We start from the raw sequence: 16,151 nt of genomic DNA on the forward strand, positions 1-16,151 counted from the left end.
AACAGCAAAATTTTAGCCAATGAGAAACAGCCACATTCCAGCCAATCAGAAACAGTCACAGATGAACCAATCAGAAACAGCAAAATTTTAGCCAATGAGAAACAGCCACATTCTAGCCAATCAGAAACAGCCACAGATGAACCAATCAGAAACAGCAAAATTTCAGCCAATGAGAAACGGCCACAGTCCAGCCAGTGAGATACAGCCACAGACCAGACAATCAGAAACAGCCACAGATGAACCAATTAGAAGCAGCAAAATTTTAGCCAATGAGAAACAGCCACAGTCCAGCCAGTGAGATACAGCCACAGACCAGCCAAGCAGAAACAGCCACAGATGAGCCAATCAGAAACACTGAAATTTTAGCCAATCAGCAACAGCCACAGCCCATCCATGAGAAACAGCTACATTCCAGCCAATGAGAAATCATCCTATCTGCATAGCGTGCTTTTCTCTTAACAGATTTGTATTTAAAGCATATCCCTTCAAACATCCTCATTTTTTCTGTATAAAGTAATATTCCTCTCCATTGCTCTCTGGACTTGATGCTGGTGTGCCACAGTTTGAATGTCCTGAATTGCAATTCCTCAGCCGTTCCTAAATAAATTCATTTTGCCTGCAAAATAACTGGACTTTTAATTTTAGGGTTCAAACTGGACACACCTATTCCTGGATGAGCCAATAATATGTCTGAGTCACTTGCTCTGGCCTCCTGCCTCCCTCTTCCTCCCCCGCCCCCTACTTCTCTAGCCGCTTCTTAGCAAGAATCCTCTTCCTGGTGCTATTATCAAACTGTTGTCATTTAGTTGCAAAATCGTGTTAGACTCTTTTACAGCTCCATGGGCTGTAGCCCGCCAGGTTCCTCTGTCCATGGGATTTCCCAAGCAGGAATACTGGAATGGCTTGACATTGCCTTCTCTACGGGGCCTTGCCAGCCCAAGAATTGAACCCGAGTCTCCTGCATTGGCAGAGGGATTCTTTACCACCCAGCCAAGCAATTATCAACCACAAACCAGTCAATCCAGAGTCCACTCCCCCATCACCTCTTTTACAGGCCTCCACAGTCTGGGCCACTATCCACCTGCGCTTGACACTCCGGAGCCAGGTACAGGCCAATGAGGGACACCTCCTCCGCCCAACAACCCGCTGAAATCATTAAACCAGCCAATCCCAAGCTGCTTACCTTTTTTTGTCCATTCCTTCTTGTGGCAACCACAGTAAAGACTCTTGCCCACATTCCCCTCTCACTCCATCTCCTTTCCATCTCTGAAGCTTCCTTATGTGACCTTGGTGGGTGGCACCCATGCCCCCTCCTCCTGGGAACTGTGAGTTGCAAAATATCTTTTCAACAGCCAAGCGTCTCCTAATGGCTCCCTCACAATCCCTCACATTTTAACAATAACACAGTATTTTAAATCACCACCGTGCTGAGCCGGAATCAGCTTCACCTGTTTACTGGGGGAGGAATTAATTCCTATCAAGAGGCCTTAGACTTTGGGGGTCTATTGGCTGTAATAATTACACAGCTGAAACACACATTCTGACCATGAGAATGGGTAAGGGGTGACCCGGCCTTGGGTGTTCAAGAAGCAGACCCCCGTCTCTGCCTGAGTCAAAGCTTCATCTTCCATTCCTCGTGCACGATGTCAGCCCGCCCAGCGCTCTCTGAAATCCACACCTGGGCGATCTCATACCTTTCTCCCTGACGCCCACCCACACCCACATCCCCACCGCCATCACTGACACGTGGACGGACCTCACGTACGCGTTACAGGAACGGATCCCCTCCTTCCTCTCCCAGGTCTCTGCGTTCTTTCCTAACGTCACTTTCCGCAGATTCAGTTCTGGCCACAATTGCCCACTTGGTCACTTCGAGTCACTGCTGAAGTTACAGGGTTTCTAAACGAGGCCGCTCCACGCTGTCTGAATAAAGAAACCTTTGGGGTCCGCATGACCACGTCCCCGGAGTGGGACCAGCGGTGCCGCCAAGAATGTGGGGTCACCAGGAGCCCCCCGCCAGGAGAACTCGGATCCCACTCGTGGTCACTGTCCTGCTTATTGTGCAGTCAGACCTGCGGTTCCCGCTCAGTGCAAATGGGAACGTTACCCTCAAATCCCGCTAGGGGACAGCAGAGTTCAGTTCGCAATTTTTGCGTCTTTTATTATTTTTAATAGCAACATAAATAATCCAGCCTAACAATTAGGAAGTTCAAGAGACTCCCGTTGGATCCCTGGACCGGAAACATTCCCTGGAAGAGGGCATGGCAACCCACTCCGGTATTTTTGCCTGGAAAACTCCACGGACAGAGGAGCTTGGAGGATACCGTCCATGGGGTCGCAGGCTCGGACATGAATGAGCACAGACAAGAAACCTGCACGCCTCTTACAGGCCTGGTATTTTGAATGTCCTTATACATCTGAAGCATATTTTAACAATTCATCCTAGATTCAGCCAGCTCCTGCTGCTGCTGCTAAGTCGCTTCAGTCGTGTCCGACTCTGTGCGACCCCATGGACAGCAGCCCACCAGGCTCCCTCGTCCACAGGATTCTTCAAGCTCCTCAGCCAGCTCCTACCATGGCTATTTTAGTTCTGTGCAAACACTGGCACATTTAACCCTGGTAGAACCCTGCACAGAATGTCCTACTCTCTTCTCCACTTTTCTGCAAGAAGCGAGGCACTGAAACATTAGGTTAGTTGCCCAAGGTCGGCCAGCTCTGAGTGACGGGGCCACAGACCCATGTGGACACCTGCCCTGCCCTGACCTCAGGGCGGGCTGTATCTCCACAGCCGGGAGGTGTCTGTCCTGGCTCAGAGGAGGGTGCCCAGCCCCCAACTCATTATTTGCCGAGTCCCTGGCAGGACTAGGAACACCCAAGGGATGAGTGGCGTCGGCGAGGAAGAAGACAGACACACACACACAGAGACGGTTGCGTAGAAGAGGCAGCTTTTTTTTTATTATTATTTTTAGGATTGCTCAGGTTTTATAGAATGAATGTTACCTCTCCCTTAAGTCACCGCATATTACATCAGATATTGGTTTGTGCTTCCGTCAATATTTTTTCCCCATGTTTCTCCCCTAAGCATTCATCTAGAACGTTTCCGATTACAGAGTTTATACTTAAATGGCCTGTACATAGCCTTCTTGCCTCAATGGCCTAACATTCTCACTCTAACAAAAACAATGTTCCACAAATCTCAGGTATAATGTAAATTCTTTGGACAATAAAACAATACATGGGAAGGGTCAAAGTAACACGTTTGACATTTCTGAAAATAGTACCATGAGAAAAACCTGGTATTTTTCTTTACCTGAAACCACAAAATCTCAATTTACAATGATTAACTATTAAACAGCAAAAACACCTCTAAAGCAGCAAAACACCTCTATTAATAGTAAGATAATGGCAGTAAAGCTGGTTAATATAAGTCTTCTATTAAAATCCTATATACCCCTTTTACTAATTTTACAAAATACCCATAATATCCCATGTTTTTTAAAAAAAAGGGAAACAATGAACAAATAGCAGCAAGGAAATAGTAATAGTGAAAACCCTCTCAACCAAGGAGCAAGTAAACTAAAGCAGTATATCTACTTCTAAATCTAAACACCTCTACTCTTTTCTATTCTAGAGCATTATAATCTTTTAAGCAAGCAGCCAAACTAAACCTGTGGCCTTTTCTTTTATGACTTGATGTTTATGGTCGTGTCCTGAGCCAGAGCAATCTTGAGCATTTCCAAAAAGGCTTGAACTTTTCCAGCGAGGTCTTATTACTATATATTATAATTTCCAAAAATTAATAGAAAGCCCAACAACAGTAAGACAGAAGGAAGAAAGGGACATACCGGGCCCCGGGACAACCTCGAGGGGAAGAGCTGTCTTGCAGGTTCCTCTCTCGTCCCATGACCTTGTCATTGACTGAGTGCATCCCAGCGGCTCCCAACAATTATTGGTACTGATCTTTCATTTCTTATTTGCACGGGAGGTTAGTTCTTGCAGAGATCTGCGTCCTAACTCGGGAGTCTTCATCTTTGGTTCCTCCACTTCCATTCTTGTGCGCAGTTGCTGTTTCATTCTCTGCCTCTCTGCTCCTCTCTGTTATTTTTCCACCATTCTTGTATTATTCAGGATTCTCCAGGCCCGACAGGTCATCACACGGTTGTAGGGGGATTTGTGAGAGGAGACCATCACGGGAACAGACTCTCGGGGTTCAGGAGGTAGAGAGTCCGTCCCAGGACCGCCCTCTGGAGGTGCAGACCCAGGAGAGCGGGTGACAGCGTCAGTGTGCGTGTGTGTGTGTGACACCGTCAGAGTGGGCGTGTGACGGCATCAGAGTGGGTGTGTGACGGCGTCAGCGTGCGTGTGTGACGGCATGAGCGCAGGTGTGTGACGGCGTCAGCGCGGTTGTGTGACGGCATCAGCGTGCGTCTGTGACGGCGTCAGCGCGGGTGTGTGACGGCGTCAGCGTGCATGTGTGACGGCGTCAGCGTGGGTGTGTGACGGCGTCAGCGTGCATGTGTGACGGCGTCAGCGTGGGTGTGTGACGGCGTCTGGCGGGTGTGTGACGGCATCAGCGTGCGTGTGTGACGGCGTCAGCGTGCATGTGTGACGGCGTCAGCGTGGGTGTGTGACGGCGTCAGCGTGGGTGTGTGACGGCGTCAGTGTGGGTGTGTGACGGCATCAGCGTGCGTCTGTGACGGCGTCAGCGTGGGCGTGTGATGGCGTCAGGCGGTTGTGTGACGGCGTCAGCGTGCGTGTGTGACGGCGTCAGCGCGAGTTTGTGACGGCGTCAGTGTGGGTGTGTGACGGCGTCAGCGCGGGTGTGCAGGCCGAGACCCGGAGCGCAGCGGTGTCAGTCCCGGCCGGGGCTGGGGAGGCGGGAACCAGGGCTCTGCGTCTGAGGGCCGGAGCCGCTGGGCGTCCCAGCGCAAGAACAGGCGGGAATGCACCCCCCGCCCCTGCTCGGTCTGCGGGCCCCCGGGGGATGGGGTGGAGCCGCCCACATTGTGAGGGTGGACCCCTTCTCTCAGCTCATCTCTTCCAGAGTCTTCTTCGCAGACAGGCCCAGAAATTCTGCTTTTACCAGCACTGGAGGCTCCTTAGCCCAGGCAGGTTGACACACAAATTAATGACCGCAGTTAGAATGGTGCATTTCCCCTAAAACCTGGCCTGACCCTGACCCCAGGCAGACAGGCGGATAGGTGGGCGCTTAGCAGAGGGAAGTGTGGAGGGCTGGCATTCCCGGAGAGGTTCCTGAATATTCTATGCCCATGGATTTGAAAATTAATATTGATGAAATGACTATATTACCCAAGGCAATCTGCAGATTCAATTCAATCCCTATTGAAATACCAATGGGATTTTTCACTAATGAGATGAACAATTCTAATATTTCTATGGAAATACAAAAGACCCCCTAATGACCAAAAAAAAAAAAAAAATACGGAGAAAGAGGAATAACACTAGGGGGATTATACACTCTGATTTCAAACTATACTACACAGTTACAGTGATTGGATCAGTACGGTAGTGTCACAAAAACATACTTCAACACAAATCACTGTGGTGTGCACCAAAATGTGCTCTGTTGGGGAGTGTAAACTGGGGCAGCCACTGCGGAAAACAGCACAGAGGTGCCTCAAAACATTAAAAATAGGGCTGCCACGTGATCCAGTCAAGGTCCGTTCTGGTGTTGACTCAAAACAAAAACACTAATTCACAAGGATATATGCATGGCAATGCTCAATGCATCATTATTTACAATAGTCTGGATATGAAAACAGCTAATTGAGCATTCAGCAGACGAACAGACAAAGGAGATGTGGTGTATGTCTGTCTCTTGCACTCGTTTTCTGTGAGTAATAGTCCTTTGTACCTATATAGTTCTTGTTTTTTATGACTGGGGTTTCTCTGGTGGCTCAGCTGGTATAGAATCAGCCTGGAATGTGGGAGACCTGGTTTGATCCCAGGATTGGGAAGATCCCCTGGTGAAGGGGACAGCTGCCCGCTCCAGTATTCTGGCCGGGAGAATTCCATGGACTGTATAGTGCATGGGGTGGCAAAGAGTCACACACAACTGAGTGACTGAGCACAAACTCTCCTGTCAACTTCATGTTACTCCACCAGGAGGAGCACAGACAGGCTCTTTCACTTTTGCTATGACCGAGTAATAATGTTTTATACATATGTGTGTTTGTATGTATAAATCTCGGCATTTGTTACATTTGTGGACCTAGAGGGCATTATGCTAAGTGAAATAAGTCAGATATAGAAAAACAAATTCCTGTATGATCTCATACATAGAATCTAAAATACAAAACAAAGAAGAGTCTGAGAGAGACCGAAAGAAACAGAGAGTGAATGGGTGGCTGCAGGAAGGAAGGGGGCCTGGAGGGCAAAGCACTGCAGAGGACAAGCATGCAGTTACAGAGAAGTCAGGAGCATGTAACTGCAGCGTGAGGAATAGTCAGTGATGCTGTAATAAATCTGTGTGGGGATGCATGGCCACCAGACTTACTGTGGTCCTCATTTCAGAACATATGCAAATATAGAATCCTTATGAGGTGGACCTGAGACTAACAGAACACTGCACATCAGATATATTTCAATAAGAGAAATGAGGAGACTTCCCTGGTGGTCCACTGGTTGCAACTCTGTGCTTCCACTTCCGGGGGCAGAGTTTTGGCTCTCTGGTTGGGGAACTAAGATCCCCACACACCATGTGGCCAAAAAAAAAAGTGAACTTCCACTAGAAAAGGAATATCCACAATAAAGACATCTGACAAAAAGTCACATGCCTAATAAGAAAGAGAAAGCATCCTGTTATTTAGTAAAAATAATAAAGTTAGTTAACCAAATTTTTAAATGAGACAATGATTCAAATAGACATTTCACAAAAATAAAATTAATGTCCAAATGGCCAAGGACAGATGGAAAATTTCACAAGTTCATTAGTTACCAGAGACATGCAAAGTAAAACCACAAAGGTACCACCGCCCCTCAGAGCAAGGCAAAAATAAAAAGGTGGGAAAGCGGAGGGGCGGGGGAGGATGTGGGGTAACCAGAATGCTCAGAGTGTGAACTGATGCTGTCACTGCGAAACATATTCAGAAGTGCCCACTAGAACTGAATAAATGCACAGCAGAACACACGGCCATTACAGTCCGAGGTTTATTCCAACAGAAACGCACACACACGCTCACCACTGGACATGGATTAACACATTCAAAGTGACACTTTCCATCCTAACGTAAACTGGAAGTTAAGCAAATGCCTCTTTACACTAGGGGGGATGTACTTGTGGTGGTGATTCACACAATAAAACACTCCACAGCACCCAGGGTGTTGGACAAATCTTAAAATATTCGGTTGAGCAGAGGAAGCCTCCCCCCCGCCCCCCCGCACACACACACAAAGAGGCTGTACAGAATATTCACCCTGAGATAAAGAACCATAACACGCACATTTAACCCATACTGTTGAAGTCAGCAAAGTCATTAACTTTGGAGAGAAGTTACTGGAAAACGTGAGTGCTCAATGTGTGAAAATTAACCAAGCTGTGCTTTCAACATGTGCAATTTTTTGTGTATTATACTTCAATAAAAGTCAACACACACACACACACACACACACACACACACACAGAAACAAATCAGTGAAAAACTGCTGAAAAACCCAAAGACAAAACCTTAAAAGCATGGGGAAAAGACATATAATTTTCAAAGGAGCAGCAAGAGGAGGTACAGTTTATCTGAGCTGAAGTGATTAATGTCATATTTAGTGTGCTGAAAAAGCTAACTGCCAACCTAGAACTCTAGGACACGAGGAAACAGCCTTCAAAACTGGAAGGGAAATAAAGACATTTCAGTGGGCAGTGAGAAACTGTATTCGTCGCCAACAGACTGCCAGCTTTTCTCAGCCCAAACCGCATCCTCTCCACTCCCCCTTCCCCAGTCCAGGGTGGGAGCACAGCCCCTCGGACAGAACTAGGCTTCTGTCAATAGGAGACTGAGCCCCAGCTGCTGTGGAGACAGCCATCACGGTCTGGCGGAGCTCCTCCCAGGAGAGGCGGCTGTTCCCTGGCCTCGGGGACAGAGGACAAGGGATTCCACGACGGGGCTCCTGTCCTGCGGACTCCGTGAGCACACACACCCTCCCATCCCCCGCCCTGCTCTCATTTCAGCACCCAGCTGGGGACCCCAGCGGGTGCCAAGCCCAGGGCCAGGTCCCGAGGTCTGTCGCCCCATCACTCAGCTCTGGGATTTTGTGTGTGCTCATTGGCCAGCCCCGCCTCCCCCGGTTCCAGCACCGCCCGGGAAACGGGCAGAGAGCCCACGTGATAAGATATTTTTAATGCACCCGATCCCTCCGGGAATGTACCATATATCGCAATATTAAACACTCAGAGGAGGATATCGGGGTTCTCCAATTTCAACACGAGGAACCGTTGGCATAAAGTGATGTAACTCTTTGCCCAAGAACAGAGTCGGGACTGACAGTCAAGTCGGCGTGCTGCACAAAGCGTGTTCTGCTCCCGGGGGGAGAATGGGGCTCCCCCCTCGGGGTGCACCCGGAGAGAAGTTGAACCTCGTGGGAGCCCAGAGGGAGGAACAGCTAAGGGGCGCTGCGGCCCCTTAGCGGGAAGTGTGCCGGGCGGGGAGGGCGCTCTTCCCCTTTGTGTGAGGCTGTTGGTGTGGAAACGGCCCCAGAAAGGCCCGGCGGCACATCCCCTTATCCCGCGGGCTGCAGCTCCGTCCCTCAGCACCGACTCCAGGACGCCCCGGGACAGGGCTGGGCCATGGCGCCCGGACCCTCCACCCTCCTGGGCCTGGGTGAGTCCGGGGGTGCCGGGGCCGGATTCCAGGGGCAGAGGGGCTCCGCTCAGCCCTGACTCCAGCCCAGGAGACGCCGGGGCAACGCGGTTCCCCCTCCATCCCCGGGGGACCCTCAGCTTTGGCCCAGACCGAAGTGATGGGAAGGTTCGGTCCTGGACGCGGGGTCGGGTGTGGGGTGAGTGCAGACTGAGCCGGGCTGGCCTGGAGGAGGGTCGGGGTTGTCTGAGATTACTTCAGAGCGAGGAGACGGCTTGTACTCAGACGTAATGTTGGGGCGGTGGGGGTGGGGGGGCGGTTGGGACATCATGGGAAGACGCCCGCCCACCCCATGGCTCCTCGAGGCCCCGGGACTGCAGCCCCTGAGGAAACCGCGAGGCGGGCATCTTCTCACTAGCGCTTCTCTTCCAGCGCTCTGTCTGGCCCAGATGGCCTGCACCCAGCAGGGTGAGTCTCCCCCAAACCCCTGTCTCCCCAGGGCTGACCTCTATGAGAGCGCAGCGGACTCTGGGGGTCTGGGGGCCCTGGCTTATACCCCAAGCTGCTAACAGCCCCAGTGCGGGACCCTGGCCCGGGTCTCCCCTGTCCCCTCTCTGCCCTCGATGGCCCCACAGGGACGACCCGACCCTCAGGACCGGGCTGAGCCGGCGAGCTCGCCCCGGGTAAGCCCAGACCGCCCCCGGCAGCCCCGGGCAGAGAACAGTGCTCGCCAGGGCAGACAAGCCCGCCGACTCTTCCAGCCTCCCCTGCACACCCCCCTGAGGCTGCCTGTCTCCTCCACCCTCCCCTGGACACCCCCGTGAGGCAAGGCTGGCCACTCACTGGGTTTTCTTTCACTTTCTGAATCTCCCCGGCCAGCCTGGCCCGCCCCAAGGTGACCCCTCCGCCCTGCCCCTCAGCCCGGACCATCCTCCACATCTGCTCAGCTCAGGAACCCTCTCCCTCGATCCCCCGGGGGGCAGCTCAGCCTCCCATCTGCCCCCCTCCCTGAGATTCCCACACTCACCCCGAGGGCACGCGTCACCGCTCCTACCCGTGGGTTCGCACAATTGTTTGTGAATGGTCTGTCGACCTTCTGGACTGTCAGCCCCAAGGGGGCAGGCGCCGGGGTGTTTCCCGTATTTGTGGAGCCAGAGGCACATGGAGGCGTCAGTAAACGGCTGGACGGGACTAGATGTGGTGGAAAGAAAGAGGAAGGGGGTGAGGGGTGAGGAGTGAGCTCGGCAGGCCCCTGCCTCTGTGGGGACTTCGCTGACTCTGAGGCCAACTTCCTGCTTCAGGGCTGCAAGCCCCCACCATGTCCCCCACCGCACCCCCAGTTGAGATACGTGGGGTTTCCAGAAGCCTCAGTGACAAGGACACGGAAGTACACTGGGATGGAGGCAGAGAATGCTGAGAAAACCCAGGGATGGTCTCTGCAGACTCACCCTGGACACTGACCCTCACCCTCCAGGGAATGTGGGACCAGACCTGTGCTCCAACTCCTCCACACACACACGCACATACACACACACACACGTGTGCACATATGTGTGCACACGTGCACATACCCACATACACACATGCGCATACACACCCACACACCCCTGTACACACACGTGCACCTGCATATACACACGCATACATGCCACACACACGTACACACACACATCTGCCCACATACACCCACATACGCACACATGTGCACACCCATATACATACACACACGTGCATGCACATATACACACACCCACATAGACACATGTGCACACACCTCTGCACACACACCCACACCTGTGCACATACCCACACATCTGCACACACTCATACATACACACACACCCCCTGTACTTCCACACTCTGCAACTCATGACCCTCACCCACACAATCTCTCCCAGGACAGGCAGCTGCCCTTCCCTTCAGACCCAGCCCAGGTCACTCCCACCCACTCAGAGACCTGCTTTCCTCGTCCCAGGAATGACCCGCTCATTGCCACCTGTGTCCCCTCCCCCTCTCTCTGGAGTGGCCGTGGGCAGGGAGGGAGCCGCCCCCACCCCCAGCGGACATGTCCAGGCCCCCAGCTGCTCTGTCACCTCCCATGTCACCCTGAGCGAGATGTGACCAAGTCTCAGGGTCCTACGTCAATGGGAAACTAACCGCAGTGACGGGAATTCACCTGCTCCTGGGGTGGGCGTGGGGGTGGGGCTGTCCACAGCGGGGGTGATGGGAGCGTTCTGAAACTGGATTGTGGTGAACACTATACAACTTTGCAAGTTTCCAAAAAGAAAAAGAAGCAAGAGAGTAAATTGTGTCGTGTGGTGACCTCCACTGAGAGAATTGTGCTGTGGTGATTCTCCACTAAAACGACAGACTTGTGTTTGTGGTGATTCTCCACTAAAATGAGAGAACTGTGTTGAGTAATATCCACTAAAATTAGCGGACTGTATTTTGTGCTGATTCTCCACCAAGATGAGGGAACTGCGTCGTGTGCTGGTCTCCCCGGGACAGACTGTGGGGTCCTGCTCTCCCCTCCCAGGGACCCTGCCCAGACCCTCCATCTCAGCTGAGCCGGGCTCCGTGGTGCCCTGGGGGCGGCCGGTGAGCATCGTGTGCCGGGGCCCTGCCGGGGTTAGGAGCTTCCGCCTGGAGAAGGACGATAGACACAACTACACGGATGTAGGTATCACGTCCCGAGGTGAACAGGAGACAAAGGCCAGATTCCACATCAAGGCCCTGCGTGAAGACGCCGTCGGGCGTTATTGCTGCATCTATGAAACAGAATCTGGCTGGTCTGAGTTCAGCGAGGCCCTGAGCCTGGAGGGGACCGCGGAGGCCGTCTCTGCCCTGCCCACAGGTGTGCCCGGGACCCCACTGCGCCCTCTGCCCACCGCCCCACCCTGCCCCCCGGGCCCTCTGCCTCCGTCCCCTCTGCCCACGCATCCTCCGCCTCCACGCCTGGCCCAGCTCCCCGAGCCTGGGCTCAGCGGGCATCACGGGGGCCTGCACGCTGAGCCCCAGCATCGGAGGGACACACAGGGGCCCATGGGGATGCCCTGACCGCTCTCGGGACAGAGGCGGGCAGGAGGGAAGATTCTTCCTTTAGAGCTCCGTGTCTCCTCTCCTGACTCAGCCGTCCCACAAACGCGATGAGTGTGTCTGGGACGGCCCCACTGACGCCTGAAGGTATCTGGTTTCTCCAGACCCCATGACCCTGCACGGCCCTGGGGGGAAGTGTGGGTGCACAGCGGTCCTTCTCGGTGAGGTCAGCCCTCGGGACCCCCTGCCCCTGTGGCAGCTGAGGCGGCCCCCCACATTCCTCACAGTAGAGCTGCATGGCGCGACTGCGGTGAGGGGAGAGAGCTGTTCCCAGGGACCGCATGGCTCCTCAGAGGAGTGGGAGCGGAGAGCGTGCCTACCCTCTGTCCCCACGTCCCCCTGCCCCCCTTCCTTGGAGCCCGGAGGGCGTCACCTCAACCTGAGAGGTGGAGCGGGGGCCCAGCTGGGTGGAGGCTGCAGGAGGCAAGGGTCAGCTGGGTGGGACAGGTCGAAGCTCAGGCCCCGCGCTGCTTCTGCCTGTTAGCGGGAGCCCGGGACCTCAGCGCCCCCTCACTGGCCCCCTCCTCGGGGGGGCAGGTGCAGGCCTCAGCCTGGGGCATCCACTCCAAGGGGCTCTGCTGGGGTGGTGGACCCAGGTTTATGGGGCAGGGACTGAGATTCTCTGGCACTGGGCCCCCACCACCTTCTCCCAGCTCTGTACCCTGGAAGGGAGGTGCAGATGCTCAAGGAAGCGGTCTCCTGAGGGGAGACCCAGAGACACCACCAGTGTGAGAAATAGCGTCAAGGGGAAGTGTGTGTGTGTGTATTTGCAAAGATACATATATCTACATAGATTGTTGTTGTTCTTCAGTCGCTAAGTTGTGTCAGACTCTGTGACCCGATGGACTGCCACACACCGGCCATCCCTGTCCTCCACTATTTCCCAGAGCTTACTCAAACTCATGTCCATGGAGTCGGTGATGCCATCCAACCATCTCATCCTCTGTTGTCCCCTTCTCCTGACTTCAATCTTTCCCAGCATCAGGGTCTTTTCCAATGAGTTGGCTCTTTGCATCAGGTGGAAAAGTATTGGAGCCTCAGCTTCAGCGTCAGTCCTCCCAGTGAATATTCAGGGTTGATTTCCTTTAGGATGGACTGGCTTGATCTCCCTGGGAATCACTGGTGGCTCAGTGGTAAAGAAAAAGATGCCGATACAGGAGATGTGGGTTTGATTCCTGAGTCGGGAGGATGCCCTGGAGGAGGAAATGGCAGTATTCTTGCCTGGGAAATCCCATGGACGGAGGAGCCTCACGGGCTACAGCCCATGGGGTCGCAAAGAGTTGGACATGGCTTAGCAGCTAAACACTAAGAGCAGAGGTGTCCCTCCTCTCTGGCCTCGTGTTTGCAGCTGGCTCTGTAAGGGCGTATGTGCGTGAACATGTGCACATGGTTTCAGAGTATGTTAAACTCTATGATGTGGACGTACGCTGCGCGCAACCTTGAAGGGATGTGGATCAAGGGCACACCCTGCGCCCTCTGAGGGGAAGTGACTCCTGACACATGCTTTGGATGAGAACTAGCCGTGCTGAGCCCTCAGTCAGTCTGTCTGTCTGTCTGTCTGTCTGTCCTGCCCCCCCACCCGCCTCCCTGTCAGTGAGACTGGGTTCAGGCCGCCCCCCACCCCGCTGTCTGAGTGGACGCCTGCTCGCCTTCCTCATCTGGCACTTTGATGGCACTTTGATGGAATGCTTCTCCTCCTCCCTCCCTGGCCCCACACACCCGGAGGCCCTGGTTCTGTCTCCCTTCAGCAGTGTCTGCAGTGAGGCTCTGACCTTGGAGGGAGGTGACTTGCCCAGATGTCTGCTCCTCTCGGGGCTTAGCGGGGCTTCCAGATCCTGGAGTTCTGACGCCCACCAGCCCCACAGGGGGCAGGTGCCGGGTCCCTGCATGGGACCCCACCCCAGCCACACAAGTGCCTAGGGGCCTGTTCCCAGATGCTGGGAAGGAGGAGAGACCCCAAGGAAGGTGAGCTAAGTCATCCTTCCTCTCTCGGGGGGTAGGACCTCAGGGGTTGCCCACACTGTGCCCCTTCCCTGGTCTTGCCCAGGACGGCGGATGCTGGCACCCGAAGCTGTGGGAGGAGGGACCAGGGAAAGCACAGAAGTGAACCAGGAGCTAAGGGGCTGGGACGAGGTGGGCAGACCTCCCGTCTAAGCTCAGGGTGCTCCCCACCCCCGACCTCTGAGCCAAGCTCGGGCTGGGAGCACGTGGGCAGCAATGGTCAAGCCCAAAGTCCCGGGCTGGCCCCTGCACTGCGGGGGCAGGAGGCTGCTTCTCCAGGGGGCGGGGTGGAGGAGCAGTGACGTCTCCTCCAAACCCAAGGCTTGCTTACTCCTGGGGGACTTGAGCACCAGGGGGACCCCGCCCTAAATCCCTGAACTTAATCAAAGGCAGGTCTGAATTTCCCAGCTTTGCGCTGCCCTTGGGGCCTCCGGTCGTGGGACCTGGGGGGGGGGGGGGATCGGGAGAGGGGAGCTGGGGGAGACACACCAAACATCTGGGGTGTGAGGGAGGGTGGAAGGAACTGAGGAGGGGACAGAGGGGATTCCCCACGAGGGGAGGGTCTCAGGAGGCCGAGGCCAGCCTGAGAATCGGGGAGGCTGCCCCAGGCTGTCATCAGCTCTCTCTGACTCCTAGGAGGCTCCAGTGAAAGCCGCCCCCGACCCACAGACTCCGGCTCCCAGACAGGTGATTTGCCGGGGACTGCGCCCAGGGCTGGGCTGGCCGGGAGCAGGCCCTCGGGCCGCATGGGGGCGCGCCCGGGGTCTGGGCAGGGCTGCATCCTGTCCACCTGACCGTGAACATCCTCCCTCTTCTGCTTCCAGCCCACACCCCCCAGGACCACATGCTGGAGAACGGGGTCCGCTTGGGCGTGGCTGGCATGGTCTTGCTGATCCTGGTGGCGATTCTGGCAGAAGCCGGGCATGGCCAGGGGAGGTTCCAACGCAGACCACAGGAATGGAGACCAAAGGGTGCCCCCCAGAGAGACTGACCCCCAGGGGCCACAGGGCGGACATTCCCGAGGACTCAAGAATCTCCCAGGAGACCCAGCGCCCAGCGTGGCCGGGTCCTCATGGTGAACGCGGCCGGCGACTGGCCTGCCCACCAGCATGCCTTCTCAGAAGCGGACATGCCCTGCGCCCTCCCAGGCATGTCAGCCGCCTGTCTGCCGGCCTCCCCTCCATGCCTGGCCCTCCTCGCCACGCCCCCGTGCCCTCCTGACCTCCCTTCTCTCCAGCCTCTTCCCTCCAGCCTCTGCCTCCCGCTTCCTCCCGCCCCTCCCTCTGGGCGTCCTTCCCACATCTGAGTGCAGGATTCCCACCCCATCTCCCCACCCCACCTCCTGGAGCCCCAAAACCCTAGCTGCTAAGGCCCTGGCTGCCTCGGGCACTGCACCAGTCACCTGCCTTACCCGGGAAGCCCTGAACTGTGCCCGCCCCGCTCCTGCCTGCATCCTGGTTCCCGTCTTTCTGGAACACTCTCTGCCTTCCTGGGTCTGACTGTCGTCTCCTCGTGGCCCTACGGTCCTGTAATAAAAGTCCAGGGGAAGAAATGTAAGTCAAAACCTCAGTGGCTCCTGTTATATTTAAAACAGATCAGCAACGAGGACCTGCTGTGGAGCCCAGGGAACTTTGCTTGGCGTCATGGGGCAGCCTGGATGGGATGGAGCTTCGGGGAGAATGGATGTGTGAATGCTTGTGTGGGTATGGCTGAGTCTCTGGGCTGTTCAGGTGAAACTATCACGGCCATTGTGAACTGGGCTGTATCCCAGTACAAAATAAAAAATAAAACAAACCAAAACCCTCGGTGACTCATCAGCAAACAGCCATGAGGAGAAGGGAAAAGACAGGTGTCGGCAAGACGAGACCAGGACCCCTGTGGCCTGCCGGCGGGAATGCAGACTGGCGTGGAAGATGATCCATACGGCGGTTTCTCAAAAATTAAACACAGCATCGCCCTACGATCCAGCAATTCCACGCCTGGGTAAGCGTGCACGCAAACAAAAAACAGTGAAAACAGGACTTCAGCAGACATTTGTATCCCCGCATTCACAATAGCTAATGTAACCACGTGTGTGTGCCTGCCAAGTCGCTTCAGTCGTGTCCGACTCTCCGTGACCCCGTGGACTGTCGCCCGCCAGGCTCCTCTGTCCAGGGCTTCTCCAGGCAAGAATACTGCAGCGGGTTGCCATGCCCTCCTCCAGGGGATCTTCCCCACCCAGTGATCGAACCCGAGTCTCTTGAG

At 54.7% G+C, this 16,151-nt stretch overlaps 1 protein-coding gene across 1 annotated transcript; it reads left to right on the forward strand.

Annotated features, from left to right (window-relative positions):
- The first annotated feature begins 8,709 nt into the window (after positions 1 to 8,709).
- Positions 8,710 to 15,749, forward strand: LOC136158967 (leukocyte-associated immunoglobulin-like receptor 2). Its single transcript, XM_065920818.1, has 5 exons — positions 8,710 to 8,831; positions 9,243 to 9,278; positions 11,347 to 11,664; positions 14,544 to 14,594; positions 14,732 to 15,749. The coding sequence occupies exons 1-5, from the start codon at positions 8,798 to 8,800 to the stop codon at positions 14,896 to 14,898; spliced, it is 606 nt and encodes a 201-aa protein (XP_065776890.1). The 5' UTR covers positions 8,710 to 8,797; the 3' UTR covers positions 14,899 to 15,749.
- The last annotated feature ends 402 nt before the right edge of the window (positions 15,750 to 16,151 follow it).

This window comes from Muntiacus reevesi, chromosome 2, assembly GCF_963930625.1.
Source record: "Muntiacus reevesi chromosome 2, mMunRee1.1, whole genome shotgun sequence".
In the NCBI taxonomy this organism is placed as follows: domain Eukaryota; kingdom Metazoa; phylum Chordata; class Mammalia; order Artiodactyla; family Cervidae; genus Muntiacus; species Muntiacus reevesi.

What these genes read in the sequence shown, in the direction of transcription:
- LOC136158967 (XM_065920818.1), top strand. Translation starts at nt 8,798, where the DNA reads ATGGCGCCCGGACCCTCCACCCTCCTGGGCCTGG. An exon ending in CTCCACCCTCCTGGGCCTGG is followed by an intron (nt 8,832 to 9,242) that starts GTGAGTCCGGGG and finishes CTTCTCTTCCAG; the next exon opens with CGCTCTGTCTGGCCCAGATG. An exon ending in CGTCTCTGCCCTGCCCACAG is followed by an intron (nt 11,665 to 14,543) that starts GTGTGCCCGGGA and finishes TCTGACTCCTAG; the next exon opens with GAGGCTCCAGTGAAAGCCGC.